Raw genomic sequence first — 15,976 nt, forward strand, 5'->3', positions numbered from 1 at the left:
AGAAAATGTACGCACACCTTGGTCCTCATCTTTCAAAAGCCGTGACAGGTTGGAGTCATTAACTCATTTTTCAACCACTCCACACATTTCTTGTTAACAAACTATAGTTTTGGGAAGTTGGTTAGGACATCTACTTGTGCATGACACTAGTAATTTTTCCAACAATTGTTTCATACAGATTATTTCACTTATAATTCATAATTACAGTGGGTCAGAAGTTAACATACACTAAATTGACTGTGCCTTTTTAAACAGCTTGGAAAATTCCAGAAAATGATGGCATGGCTTTAGAAGCTTCTGATAGGCTAATTGACATCATTTGAGTCAATTGGAGGTGTACCTGTGGATGTATTTCAAGATCTACCTTAACTCAGTGCCTCTTTGCTTGACATCATGGAAAAAGAAATCAGCCAAGACCTCAGAAAACTTGTAGACCTCCACAAGTCTGGTTCATCCTTGGGAGCAATTTCTAAACGCCAAAAGGTACCACGTTCATCTGTACAAACGATAGTACGCAAGTCTAAACAACATGGGACCACGCAGCCGTCATACCACTCAGGAAGGAGATGAGTTCGATCTCCTAGAGATAAACATACTTTGGTGGGAAAAGTGCTAATCAAATCCAGAACAACAGCAAAGAACCTTGTGAAGATGCTGGAGGAAACGGGTACAAAAGTATCTATATCCACAGTAAAACGAGTCCTATATCGACATAACCTGAAAGGCCGCTCATCAAGGAAGAAGCCACTGCGCCAAAACTGCCATAAAAAAGCCAGACTACAGTTTGCAACTGCACATGGTGACAAAGATCGTACTTTTTTGGAGAAATGTCCTCTGGTCTGATGAAACAAAAATAGAACTGTTTGGCCATAATGACCATTGTTATGTTTGGAGGTTAAAGGGGAAGCTTGCAAGCTGAAGTACACCACCCCAAACGTGAAGCATGGGGGTGGCAGCATCATGTTGTGGGTGTGCTTTGCTGCAGGAGGTACTGGTGCACTTCACAAAATAGATGGCTTCATGAGGATGGAAAATTACCTGGATATATTGAAGCAACATCTCAAGACAGTCAGGAAGTTAAAGTTTGGTCACAAATGGGTCTTCCAAATGGACAATGACCCCAAGCATACTTCCAAAATTGTTTAAAAATGGCTTAAGGACAACAAAGTCAAGGTATTGGAAAGTCCATCACAAAGCCCTGACCTCAATCCTATAGAAAATTTGTGGGCAGAACTGAAAAAGCTTGTGCGAGCAAGGAGGCCTAAAAACCTGACAGTTACACCAGCTCTGTCAGGAGGAATGGTCCACAATTCACCCAACTTATTGTGGGAAGCGTGACACAAGTTAAACAATGTAAAGGCAATGCTACCAAATACTAATTAAGTGTATGTAAACTTATGACACACTGGGAATGTGATGAAATAAATAAAAGCTGAAACAAATCATTCTCTCTACTATTATTCTGACATTTCACACTCTTAAAATAAAACAGATAATTTTTACTGGGATTAAATGTCAGAAACTGTGAAAAACTGAGTTTAAATGTATTTGGCTAAGGTGTATGTAAACTTCCGACTTCAACTGTATATTTTAATTTGTCAAAGGTTATGTCACCTTGATGTCAGCCTCCCTGCTCACTATGCCAGAGTTCATTACATAACTTTTGGCAAGGAACTATAGCCCAGTATGGGTTGATTGTAATGAACAATGGGAAAGCAAGGTTTTGACAATTATGAAGGGACCAATCAGAGAGCAGGGTTATGACGACGTCATTATTAAAGAAACAATCAGAGAGCAGGTTTTAAGATATTATTATGAAGAGACCAATCAGACAGCAGGGTCATGACGCTGTTGTAATGAAGGGACCAATCAGAGAGCTGGGTTATGATGATGTCATTATGAAAGTACCAATCAGAGAGCAGCGTTATGAAGGACTAATCAGTGAGCAGGGTTATGACGATGTCACGAAGCACGAATCAGAGAGCAGGGTTGACAATGTCATTATGAAGGGACCAATCAGCTAGCAGGGTTATGACGATGATGTAATGAAGGGACCAATCAGAGACCACGGTCATGATGATGTCGTAATGAAGGGATCAATCAGAGAACAGGGTTATGAGATGTCATAATGAAGGAACCAATCAGAGTGTAGGCTTATTACAATGTCATTATGAAGCACCAATCAGAGCAGGGTTATGACATGCCGCTATCATAATTAAGGGACTGATCAGAGAGCAACCTTATGAAGGACCAATCAGAGAGCTGGGTTTTGACAGTCATTATGATGGACCAATCATAATTTGCATTATGATACATATTAAACTGAGGGGATTCGCCCCGGCACCCAGGTATTTTGCACCTGGTGAAAGTTGATTGCATTGATGAGCAAGGTGCCCCCAAAACAAAAGTGACTTAAGAGGAGTAATGAGTAAGATTCTGTGTTTATACTTTCAAAAGTGATTGCTATTGATAAAAAAAGGTTTATCTGCCTTCCCAATGAAAACCAGTTTGACAATTCAAACATATATTTTATGGAAAAGAGATTATGCATGTTTCTGGACGATGTACCATGTTGATAACATGACCAAGTGGCGCAAATTAATGTTCGATTTGAGAAGGTGCTCCTCCCTTTCAGCTTTTGTCAGTTCCAGTCACGGGCCATAGACCAGTGCCCCGCGGGTCAGTTTACTCGATCCCTCCCATCGACGAGTGTCAAATCCTCTGCTCAGACGTTGAATAAATCAACCAATGGTTGCATGCTACGTCATTGACTGGCACTCGGGCACCAGATAGTAGCTACACACTGTAACCGTGTAATGGGAAGGCTTCTGCCAAGTTCACGTGCTAGTTGGAACTAAGAAACTCGGAAATGTCCGAATTGCTAACTGATTGAACGCAGCAGGTGTATAACTACAACCAATTAGCAAGTTTCCTAGTTCCGACTAGCCCCTCAACGCGGTATTTCATACAGCCGTTAGGCCTACACCTTAGCGTAGCTAGTGGAAAGCCGCTGCAGCAATACTTTCATTGTTCTTAATTCGGAAGAAGCACGTCTCAGTTGCAGGTGGAACTCCAAAAAAATGAATTTTTCTACAAATATTGAATCCACTTTTTGTTTCCAATGAGAAATGCCTCTTGTACGTGTGTCGATCTTTGTTCTGGTCGCACAGTGACTAATACAATTTGGCCGCATCGCATAGAAATGACTAGTTCCTGCAAATATCAAATCAAATACGTTGGGAAATGCAATATGTCTGGCAACTAAAATGATGAGAACTCGTCTCTGAATATTCTGTTTTTTGGAGTACCACCTGCAATTGAGAAGGTTAGCTAAGATGTAACAGCTGTATGGAGGCATTCACATACTGTATCACCGCAGTGTGTAGCTAATTGTATAGCTACTTTTCAAAAATCTTTGAATGTAAAAGGCTGTACGTTTTAGTCATTTAGAAGATGCTCTTTTATCCAGTGTTTGTATGTTGTGTTACAATTTGTAGAATTATGCATTGTTTCTATGGTACTAATTCATATTTCAAAATGTATGGAATTTAAATAAAATAATGTTTGTTGAAAACAATAGTAATCGAACTCTGATTCAGTGATTGTATCGACTCAATCAGCGATTGATTTAACAGGCCCGAAATGTAACGCACGCGCAAACCTAGTTCTTCCTTTCTGCTAAATTCTTCGCCATGGCTCCTGTGGTGGGTACAATCGCGTGTGAACAAGTGTCCAAATATATACATGTTGCACACTTCAAACGACTGTACTTGATTTGTGTCATATTCGTATGAATAGGGACATATTTGGAGGGGGGGCTTATGTCATGGTTAATACTGCATTGGGTTTTGTTATTCACGAGGCCTGCTAATTTAGCTAGCCTAGAGATCCACCACGTTGTAGCTAGCTACAGAAAACTAGCTTATCGTTTTCCAGTTCGCTTCATAGTCAGCAGTACTTAATAGTTAAGTGATAAAAGTATAGGTCTGGTTAGCTAACTGACTAAAGCTTTTCTCTGAATTGGGCATTAACTGACAATAGATCGCTAATTGAGTTGATGTCTGAGCGGTTGTTGCGCGTATGTTTGAACTAGAAGCCTAGCTAGTTAGATTCTAGACAGCTACCTAACTTGATTACTAGAACTAGCAGGGTGGCCTTTTAGAGCGACAGCTAGCTAATGACCTAGACATTTAGCTAATCGGAGAAGCGTTGGTGGACGGTCTCATTTTATTTGTTAATCTGATTTGCAGAAGAAACAGAGCAACAAAGGCTCCAAGGGTGGCAAGAAGAAGAAGCAGGTCCTGAAGTTCACTCTTGACTGCACCCACCCTGTTGAAGATGGCATCATGGATGCTGCCAACTTTGTAAGTAGATTTTTACCTGTGCCAGGTTGCAGTGAAAATGTCAACTTTTAAAAAAGTTTCACAAACACCCTTCTTTGAATCCCCTTTACTTTAGCCACCATCTTGAATTGTGTTTCAGCCTGTCACAGGCAGTGGCACCCCTACCACTTGATTTAGTATAAAGCTGAGGGACAGATGGAGCTTGCGAAATGTAATCACTCTCAAATTCATATACAGATCTAAGGATTTTACAGTCCATGAGATCGACATGAGATATGTTGAACAGAATATTACTATGCTAATGTAAGAGTGCATTCTGTTACATCCCAAGCGGGGTTCGAACTAACTAGCAACCTACACAACTCAAAGCTAACCCTGTTTGCTGACAGTGCAAGAGACTAGTCGGTCACTCCATGATCTAAAGGAAGGTGTGATGTCACTGATGTACTCCAGCCAGCTGTCAGCTGTGTCGTGCTAGGGCAAAAAACCCAGGGGGGGGCAGGACCAACTTTGGGAAACCCTGCACTTCACTAGTCATGTTGGGCAGCTGTCAATCTTTGGTTTTGGGGAAATTAGAAGTATACGCTTACACAGCATGTCTTAATGGTTATAGGAGCAGTTCCTTCAGGAGCGCATCAAGGTGAACGGGAAAGCTGGCAACCTGGGTGGTGGTGTGGTGTCTATTGAGAGGAGCAAGAGCAAGATCACTGTGTCCTCTGAGGTCCCCTTCTCCAAAAGGTATGGTGACTGCACTGGCAACTCAACTAGAGGATGACCGATTATGATTTTTCAACGCCGATACCGATTATTGGAGGACCAAAAAAGCCGATACTGATTAATCAGCCGATTTTTTTTTTTTTTTTTTTTTTTTTTTTTTTGTAATTTTTAAAAAATATATTTGTAATAATGACAATTACAACAATACTGACTGAACAATGAGCACTTTTATTTTAACTTAATACATCAATAAAATCAATTTAGTCTCAAATAATGAAACATGTTCCATCTGGTTTAAATAATACAAAAACAAAAGTGTTGGAGAAGAAAGTAAAAGTGCAATATGTGCCATGTAAAAAAGCAAAAACGTTTCAGTTCCTTGCTCAGAACATGAGAACATATGAAAGCTGGTGTTTCCTTTTTAACATGAGTCTTCAATATTCCCAGGTAAGAAGTTTTGACTATTTGACTATTGGATTTTCTAATAGGTACTTTAGTATTGCCAGCCTAATCTTGGGAGTTGATAGGCTTGAAGTCATAAACAGCGCAATGCTTGAAGCATTGCGAAGAGCTGCTGACAAATGCAGTAAAGTGCTGTTTGAATGAATGCTTACGAGCCTGCTGCTGCCTACCACCGCCCAGTCAGACTGCTCTATCAAATCATAGACTCCCCTGCACGTTTAGAGTCCTGCACGGGTGTTGTTTGGAGCCGCACCCGCCCAACCCGCCGTCACATAAATTCCGAGCTCCACCCAATACCAGGACAGGTTTTTCACCGCAATCCAACCCACCTGATTAGAACTGTTCTAATTCTAGGGCCGATCCGTGACTTGTCGAATAACATCAATTTACTGTATAATTTGTATGACTCCAGAGTAGTAGCCTAGGCTATTATTCCATTCCCTGCATGAATTGGTCTGCGTGTCTACTCAACATTTGGATGAAAAGAAACAATGCCATGAACGACAATTATATTTTCACAATGAAATGCGGCACATTGACAACTGAAATCACTCTGGGGGAAAAAGGGCCTTCTAATTAGTCTTCTTACCGAATGAAAGACTATAGCTGACAAAGCTTTACATTCAATACTGTTTAGATAATCCAATAGTTTAATTGAAACCAACAAATCCCAGAATCTAGGCTGCAAAAATGCATTTTAGTAGGCTATACTCAAACATTTACCAGCCATACCGGTTTAAACTTGATATGGCCTGCGTATGGTCTAAATCAGTGGTCACCAACCAAAGTCAAGATCACTTTCGCTATCAAAAAGCAAGCTGAGATCTACTGCTCACATTAAAATAATATATATATATATCTTTACCTCAAACAAACAGTTTTGTAGGAATGAGGTTTGGGCAGTAGGCTTAATACATTATCACAGCATATTGGCTATATGATTGGCCTGCCAATATTGTTAATCAGACCATATTATATTTCAAAACTCGAGCTTTGATAACAAAATAGATCCATTGGTTTAGCACTTGTGAGGCACTGTGGAGCATGAATTTAAATAATTAGCTTTTTTATTTTCCTGGACTGATGGTACCTGCATCTGATGGTCAATGAGGTCAAATCACGACGTCAGTGATCTTGGAAAGGTGGAAAAGTCAGCTCTAGAAAGATGCCATCGTTTCCGACTTGGAATTCCGAGTTGGATGACCATTCAAAACCATTTTTCCCATGCGCCCCTCACGGTCCCTGCTCTCTCCTTCCTTTCCTTTGGTAAGACTGACCAGAGAGGGGACACTCTTCCACTCGAGTTGCACCACATCTGCCTCATGCACAAATTCATGTTGTTCCTATGACCAGAGAAAGTTAAATATTCCTTAATATTAACATCGGCACGACGAGCTGCTAATAATAATAAAACGCAGGGCTATCAATACTTGGCTACTCATTCATTGCAGCTGCAGCCTAAGCGGAAGTACGGAGAAGCATGTTTTGTAATAGTGTTGAATAAAAACAGTGACAGTGCTGAATATAAACTTAAACATTAACTCACTCATCAAAACAGCAGCTCTTTGCTGTATTCGTTGACAGTCCGTCTGTGGTCATGGTTTTAAAAGTTATTAAATCTTACATAGGCTAGTAGCCTATTCGACTTGGCTGTGGCCAGGGTCATGGAAGCTCTGTAGCCACTGTGATTTGAGCTATCCGATTGGGCAGCGCAGTAGGTGCACTCGACTTAGTCACAGATTTGCTGGTCCACCGGGTAGGTGGAGTTTGTCTCATGGGAACACTTTGTTTACCCGGAGCGCCTGACTTGAGTCAAGGGCACCTATCGCGATCGGCCGGTTGGTGACCACTGGTCTAAATGAATGAAAGACTGATTTAACGTTATACTAATTTGTTAATAGGCGTATATAGTTTATCGTAAACAAATACCTTCTTGCACTTTTTGCATCCATCTACCGGGTTGTTGTCCTTGTCCACAATGACTCCAAAATCCTTCCAAATTGAGAATTTCACTTCCAAGATGGTGTATTTCATAACCTTTTTATACATATACACATACATACAGTACCAGTCAAAGGTTTAGTAAACAAATCAAAATATATTTTAGATTCTTAAAAGTAACCACCCTTTGCCTTGATGACAGCTTTGTACATTCTTGGCAGCCTGGAGGTGTGTTGGGTCATTGTCCTGTTGAAAAACAAATGATAGTCCCACTAAGTGCAAACCAGATGGGATGGCATATCGCTGCAGAATGCTGTGGTAGCCATGCTGGTTAAGTGTGCATTGAATTCTAAATAAATCACATAGTGTCCCCAGCAAAGTACCCCCACACAATCATACCACCTCCATGCTTCACAGTGGGAACCACACATGCAGAGATCATCCGTTCACCTACTCTGCGTCTCACAAAGACACGGCTTTTGGAACCAAAAATCTCAAATTTGGACTCATCAGACCAAAGGACAGATTTCCACCGGTCTAATGTCCATTGCTTTTTGTTTCTTGGCCCAAGCAAGTCTCTTCTTCTTATTGGTGTCCTTTAGTAGTGGTTTCTTTGCAGCAATTCATGGAGTCTCCTCGGAACAGTTGATGTTGATGTGTCTGTTACTTGAACTCTAAAGCATTTATTTGAGCTGCAGTCTGAGGCTGGTAACTCTAATGAACTTATCCTCTGCAGCAGAGGTAACTGGGTCTTCCTTTCCTGTGGCGGTCCTCATGAAAGCCAGTTTCATCATAGCGCTTGATGGTTTTTGCGACTGCACTTGAAGATACTTTTAAAGTTCTTTAAATTTTCCAGATTGACTGACCTTCATGTCTTAAAGTAATGAAGGACTGTCATTTCTCTTTGCTTATTTGAGCTGTTCTTGCCATAATATGGACTTGGTCTTTTACCAAATAGGGCTATCTTCTGTATACCCCCTACCTTGTCACAACAACTGATTGGCTCAAATGCATTAAGAAGGAAAGAAATTCCACAAATTAACTTTTAACATGACCTCATGAAGCTGGTTGAGAGAATGCCAACAGTGTGCAAAGCTGTCAAAGGCAAAGAGTGGCTACTTTGAGGAATCTCAAATATAAAATATATTTAGCTTTGTTTAACAGTTTTTTTTGGTTTCTACATTATTCCATATGTGTTTGTCTTCACTATAATTCTACAATGTAGAACATATTTAAAAAATAAAAAACCCTGGAATGAGTAGGTGTCCATACTTTTGTCTGGTACTGTGTGTGTATATTTGTTTTCTTTACTAAGTTAGTATGTGTATTGCATTGGGGGAAAAGCCCAACCTCTCACATCTGAATGCCATCTGTCTTCTGTCTGCAGATATCTGAAATATCTGACCAAGAAGTACTTGAAGAAGAACAACCTTCGCGACTGGCTGCGTGTTGTGGCCAACACAAAGGAGAGCTACGAGCTACGCTACTTCCAGATCAACCAGGATGAGGAGGAGGAAGAGGATGAGGATTAAACATTGTCTGCTGGATTTTGTACATTCAATAAATTCTTAGAGTACTCCTGTTTTTTATTTTTTCTCTACGGTGACAAGACATGGAGCGGGTATATTTACTAGGACACAAAAGGTATAAAACAGGGAGGGACCTACCTGAATTTGTCCAACAAGAAACACATTTTCATTGCAAAACGTTTTGCTGTGGTGTGCACTCCTGAATACACACTGTGGGTGACGATCACTCAACCTTCTTGTGACAATGCAGTACAGTGCCTAGAGAAAGTATTCAGACCCCTGGACTTATTCCACATTTTGTTACATCCTGAATTCAAAATTTATTAAATATACTTTCTCACCCATATACACACATTACACCATAAGGACTAAGTGAAAACATGTTTTTAGACATTTTTGCAAATATATTGAAAAAGGAATACAGAAATAGCTCATTTACATAAGTATTCACACCCCTGAGTCAAAACTTTGTAGAAGTCTTTCTGGCTAAGCTTTCCACACCTGGGTTGTGACATTTGCCCATTCTTTAAACTCATCCAGCTCTCAAATTAGCAGAGCATTGCTAGACCATTTTTAGGACTTGTCATAGATTTAAGCAGATTTAAGTCAATAACTCGGCCACTCGAACATCGCTTTTGTCCTGCTGAAAGGTGAATTCAACTTCTAGAAAGCAGACAACCAGGTTTCCTCTAGGATTTTTCTTGTGCGTAGCTCCTATGTTTCATATTTTTATCCTGAAAAACTCCAGTGCTTAATGACTACAAGCATACCCATAACATGATGCAGCCACCACTATGCTTGAAAATATGGAGAGTGGTACTCTAAAGTGCAGTTTTGGATTTGCCACAAACATAACCGTTTGTATTCAGGACAGTATTTAGTGCCTTGATGGAATATTCTGTACAGGCTTCCTTTTCACCCTGTCAACTAGGTTAGTATTGTAAAGTAACAATGTTGATCCATCCTCCATTATCTCCCATCACAGCCATTAAACAGCTCTAAAATCACCATTGGCCTCATGGGGAAATCTATGGTTTCCTTCCCCTCCGGCAACTGAGTTAGGAAGGACGCCTGTATCCTTGTAGTGACTTGTGTATTGATACAGAATTCAAAGTGTCATTAACTTATCCATGCTCAAAGGGATATTCAATGTCAGATTGTAATTTTTATCCATCTACAAATAGGTGTCCTTTACGAGGCATTGGAAAACCTCCCTGGTCTTTGGTTGAAATTCATTGCTCAACTGAGTGACCTTAGATAATTGTATGTGTGGGGTACAGAGATGAGGCAGTCATTAAAGAATCATGTTATACATAACTTGTGACTTAAGCACATTTTTACTCCTGAACTTATTTAGGATTGCCATAACAAAAGGGGTGGAATACTTATGAATCAAGACATTTAAACAATTCTGACATTATGGGGTGTTTGTATACAAGTGTAAAAAAAACAATGTAGTACATTTTACATTCAGGCTGAAACAACTGTGTGAAGAGGTATGAATACTTTCTGAAGGCACTAGATTCAGCTAGCCATAACTCCCAAAATGCAGATAAAACAGTCAAGCTTCCACAATGTTAATCCAGCATAACCATCTGTAAATGAATCTCAAGTATTTGGCAGCTCAGAACCTGTGTAAGGTGTGATATGCTCATTGGTAAATGGGGAAATTTGCTTGTCAGAATTGGTTAAATCAGATTGGTGCTAGAAGTGTGGCCCGAAATCAACCCATAGAGTGCACGTCATCAGTATGTACAAGAAACTTGCCCATCTGTACGATCCCAGTCATCTACTCCTAGCTCACCCAAATTACGGTGGATGATTGGTCAGCAGATGGATGCATACTAACTGCTACATACAGTGGTCAAAACCAGGCTGTTTACAGCAGTGATGACAAGATGTACTGGCCAACAAAAGCTTTTAACCCCTCTTGGTGCTGGAGAGAGGCAATGTCAGAACAGACTGAACAAAATCAACCAATTTAATTAACCTTTACCATTTCCACGTTTGAAATGTAAAAAACATGCGGGCCTTTGACCAAAACAAATTAAGAAAAACAACCAGTCTTGATTTAAAACTAGGATAACCACACCCTGTTAACCATTTGGACTAAAAGAGAGTCGCAAAACCACATTCATGCTGATTCTCATTGCCAAGATTGCAGTGCCCACACCTGGATTCCCAGGCTAAAAGGAGTCACTGAGGTGAAAAAAAGTCTGGAATGACAAGCAGATACTGGCCTGAGAGACAGTTGCGCATCCTTGGCACCAACATTTAATCATACAAGTGAAGAGATTAACCAAAGAATGTAACAGAAGTCAATGGCCGGAGAGCATCAACTTGATGGCACAATGTCTCAGATCCCGATTGTGTTCTGACAATGCATACAGATCGACCTGACAAAAAGTAATACTGCCATGGACTTCATGAACAAAGAAAATGTAATTGGTCTTTGGGAACAAACACAAAAAGAACTGACTTGTTTGTGTTCGCATACATACAAGAGCCCACCCTCCCCAGCCATCCATCAAGCCTTACAAAGGTGACCTAAAGGGGAGATGCATTCTGGAGAGAATCTGTTGACAAATGGTAAGGTGGCTGGATGGTGCCCCATCAGAGGGGGCCTGGGTTGTACTCTGGCAGCTTCTTGAGCATCTCTTGTTCCTGTGGAGTATCCTGTCTGGCGATGACCAGGCAGTGTGCGTATCCCATCACCACCTGCAACCACAAACAACAAAAAGTTTCAGAGTGAACATGCACCTAAATGCAGTTCCCATCTAGAGAATACATAAGTGGGAATTCAAATTCATCACTGTTTTCATTCTCTGTTGCTGCTCCACACCTGTTCAGTGTAAACTCCATCCAGGGTCTTCACCTCCTGAGCAGTAGTGGAGGACTTGGCCTTGTTGTCTCCGTATCCCTGTAACAAAACACAAAACCCATGTCATAAGTGGTGAAGCCGGAACAGGTGTGCCAATTCAGCAGTCTCTTGAGCACACAAGTACATTTCTATACTGAGCACAAATATAAAACGCAACATTTTCAAAGATTTGAGAGTTACAGTTCATATAAGGAAATCAGTCAATTGAAATAAATTCATTAGGCCCTAATCTATGGATTTCACATGACTGGGCAGGGGTGAAGCCATGGGTGGGCCTTGGAGGGCATAGGCCTAACCACTTGGCAGCCAGGCCAAGCCAACCAGATTGAGTTTTTCCTTACAAAAGTCTATATTACAGACAGAAATACTCCTCAGCCCTGCCCACCTCAGATCATCCCACGGGTGAAGAAGCCGGATGTGGAGGTCCTGGGCTGGCGTGGTTACACGTGGTCTGTGGTTGCGTGGCCGATTGGACATACTGCCAAATTCTCGAAAACGACGGAGGCAGCTTACGGTAGAGAAATTAACATTCAAGTATCTGGCAACAGCTCTGGTAGACATTCCTGCAGTCAGCATGCCAATTGCACACTACCTCAAAACTTGAGGAATCTGTGGCATGGCGTTGTGTGACTATGAACTGCACATTTTGAAGTGGCCTTTTACTGTCCCCAGCACAAGGTGCAGTTGTATAATTAATCAGCTTCTTGATATGCCACATCTGTCAGGTGGATGGATTATCTTGTCAAACAACAAAATGCTCACTAACAGGGATTTAAACAAATTTATGCACAAAATTTGAGAGAAATAAGATTTTTGTGCATATTTTTGTGCATATGAAAAATGTCTGGGATTTTTTTATTTCAGCTCATGAAACATGGGACCAACACTTGTTCCGTTTATATTTTTGTTCAGTGTATACAGTGCCTTGCGAAAGTATTCGGCCCCCTTGAACTTTGCGACCTTTTGCCAAATTTCAGGCTTCAAACATAAAGATATAAAACTGTCTTTTTTTGTGAAGAATCAACAACAAGTGGGACACAATCATGAAGTGGAACGACATTTATTGGATATTTCAAACTTTTTTAACAAATCAAAAACTGAAAAATTGGGCGTGCAAAATTATTCAGCCCCTTTACTTTCAGTGCAGCAAACTCTCGCCAGAAGTTCAGTGAGGATCTCTGAATGATCCAATGTTGACCTAAATGACTAATGATGATAAATACAATCCACCTGTGTGTAATCAAGTCTCCGTATAAATGCACCTGCACTGTGATAGTCTCAGAGGTCCGTCAAAAGCGCAGAGAGCCTCATGAAGAACAAGGAACACACCAGGCAGGTCCGAGATACTGTTGTGAAGAAGTTTAAAGCCGGATTTGGATACAAAAAGATTTCCCAAGCTTTAAACATCCCAAGGAGCACTGTGCAAGCGATAATATTGAAATGGAAGGAGTATCAGACCACTGCAAATCTACCAAGACCTGGCCGTCCCTCTAAACTTTCAGCTCATACAAGGAGAAGACTGATCAGAGATACAGCCAAGAGGCCCATGATCACTCTGGATGAACTGCAGAGATCTACAGCTGAGGTGGGAGACTCTGTCCATAGGACAACAATCAGTCGTATATTGCACAAATCTGGCCTTTATGGAAGAGTGGCAAGAAGAAAGCCATTTCTTAAAGATATCCATAAAAAGTGTTGTTTAAAGTTTGCCACAAGCCACCTGGGAGACACACCAAACATGTGGAAGAAGGTGCTCTGGTCAGATGAAACCAAAATTGAACTTTTTGGCAACAATGCAAAACGTTATGTTTGGCGTAAAAGCAACACAGCTCATCACGCTGAACACACCATCCCCACTGTCAAACATGGTGGTGGCAGCATCATGGTTTGGGCCTGCTTTTCTTCAGCAGGGACAGGGAAGATGGTTAAAATTGATGGGAAGATGGATGGGGCCAAATACAGGACCATTCTGGAAGAAAACCTGATGGAGTCTGCAAAAGACCTGAGACTGGGACGGAGATTTGTCTTCCAACAAGACAATGATCCAAAACATAAAGCAAAATCTACAATGGAATGGTTCAAAAATAAACATATCCAGGTGTTAGAATGGCCAAGTCAAAGTCCAGACCTGAATCCAATCGAGAATCTGTGGAAAGAACTGAAAACTGCTGTTCACAAATGCTCTCCATCCAACCTCACTGAGCTTGAGCTGTTTTGCAAGGAGGAATGGGAAAAAAATTCAGTCTCTCGATGTGCAAAACTGATAGAGACATACCCCAAGCGACTTACAGCTGTAATCGCAGCAAAAGGTGGCGCTACAAAGTATTAACTTAAGGGGGCTGAATAATTTTGCACGCCCAATTTTTAAGTTTTTGATTTGTTAAAAAAGTTCAAGGGGGCCGAATACTTTCGCAAGGCACTGTAATTGTATAGCACTTTGGGTGTTAGAAATGTACTTTATACATACACCAATGAATTATTATTAAAAACTTACCAGTTCTCCAAAGGTGGGGGAGGGTCCCCAGCTGATGGTGCTGTCGTCTGCAGCGATAACTATGCTGCTTTTCCCGCACGCCAGACTGCGGACCTTCCAGCCACACAGGTCCTGCACAGCCTTGGGGTACATGGTAGACTCCCGCGAGGTATTGGTGACCCCCCAGAAAAACAGCCCTCCTGCACACAAAATGTTAATATTGTAGCTTCCTTATCAAAAAACACTAGCAAAATTTGTCCAACTCTTGGCGTAATGGCTACACTGTTTAGACTGACAGGTGCTAGGTTCAAATCACAGTTGGGATACGCCCTGAAATCACTACAACATACACAACGAAACCTTAAGAACACCTTCCTAATATTGACTTGCACCACCGTTTGCCCTCAGAACAGCCTCAGTTCGTCTGGGCATGGACTCTACAAGGTGTCGAAAGCGTTCCACAGGGCTGCTGGCCAATATTGACTGCATAGTTTCCCACAGTTGTGTCAAGTTGGCTGGATGTCCTTTGGGTGGTGGACCATTCTTGATACACATGGGAAACTGCTGAGCGTGAAAATCCCATCAGCATTGCAGTTCTTGACACACTCAAACCGTTGTGCCTGGCACCTATTACCATAACCTGTTCAAAGGCACTTAAATATTTTGTCTTGCACATACACACAGTCCTTGTCTCAATTGTCTCAAGGCTTAAAAATCCTTCTTTAACCAGATCTCCCCATCATCTACACTGGTTAAAGTGGATTTAATAGGTGACATCAATAAGAGATAGCAGTTTTCACCTGGTCAGTCTGTCATGGAAAGAGACATGTTTTGTACAGAGTGTATATCAGGTAGAGCAACAGACGTGGGGAAGTAACGGTAGTATTCTTGGTTTAAAGTGGTATAAATTGATAATAGGGGTAATAAATAAAAAAAAAAAAATAATTCTAAAAATATTTACTCATCAGTGCGACATTCAAGGGGTTAATAAGCATTGTGTCCCATACCCATCTCATTTACAGCGAAGGAGCACTGATAGCCAGTGTAGATTTGGGAAGCCCCGCGCCCGGGGAAGTCGAAGAGCTTCACCAGTCTGGGCACCATCTCGTCCTTCTGCTCCGTGTGACCCAGCCGTCCATAACCACCAAAGCCCCAGGAAAACACCCGCTTCTGGGAGTCCAATATCAGCTGGGGACACACACAAACACAGTTTACATTCCTCACGCTAACAAAACCAAAAAGTGAGAAGAAAAAAAACCTGACTTGGCGAATCAACTACGGCCAATATAAGTGAAAACTCATACTTAGAGTGGACTATCCCTTTAAACACAGGCTGGTGCCAAATGTTATCAGACCCGCTCAGCTCCCTATTAGTGTCCAGATTTAAGGACCAGAGTGAAGAGGTCTCCATCTGCAGGTTCATTCATTAAACATGAAGGGAACACTGTAGCTTGCTCTGGATAAAAGCGTCTGTTGAATGACTCAAGTGTACATTCTTCATTCAGTGATTATGCAAAGGTTGGGGGATGGAGACATCACTAATATATACCAACACTATTGTGAGATGCAAAAGTTCTATATCATTCTTTGATTTCCTTTTTTTGTGTGTTTTTTTCTTCCCAATTTCGTG

General features: G+C 41.2%; 2 protein-coding genes across 2 annotated transcripts in view; one reads left to right on the plus strand and one right to left on the minus strand.

Annotated features, from left to right (window-relative positions):
* The first annotated feature begins 3,626 nt into the window (after positions 1-3,626).
* On the plus strand, positions 3,627-10,309 carry LOC139416371 (large ribosomal subunit protein eL22-like). The gene is made up of 4 exons (XM_071164914.1): positions 3,627-3,704; positions 4,251-4,364; positions 4,957-5,081; positions 8,851-10,309. Exons 1-4 carry the CDS (start codon positions 3,693-3,695, stop codon positions 8,993-8,995), a joined length of 396 nt encoding a protein of 131 aa, XP_071021015.1. The 5' UTR covers positions 3,627-3,692; the 3' UTR covers positions 8,996-10,309.
* An 879-nt stretch (positions 10,310-11,188) lies between these two features.
* The window catches only part of LOC139416370 (protein RCC2 homolog), a 29,389-nt gene continuing 24,601 nt past the window's right edge, over positions 11,189-15,976 (minus strand). Inside the window, exons 8-11 of the mRNA XM_071164912.1 lie at positions 15,354-15,534; positions 14,368-14,546; positions 11,835-11,912; positions 11,189-11,710 (exon numbers count right to left, since the gene is read on the minus strand). Coding sequence (XP_071021013.1) covers positions 11,606-11,710; positions 11,835-11,912; positions 14,368-14,546; positions 15,354-15,534 — 543 coding nt within the window. The 3' untranslated portion in view covers positions 11,189-11,605. The remainder of the gene's footprint in view (positions 11,711-11,834; positions 11,913-14,367; positions 14,547-15,353; positions 15,535-15,976) is intronic.

Source organism: Oncorhynchus clarkii, chromosome 9 (genome assembly GCF_045791955.1).
Source record: "Oncorhynchus clarkii lewisi isolate Uvic-CL-2024 chromosome 9, UVic_Ocla_1.0, whole genome shotgun sequence".
NCBI lineage: Eukaryota > Metazoa > Chordata > Actinopteri > Salmoniformes > Salmonidae > Oncorhynchus > Oncorhynchus clarkii.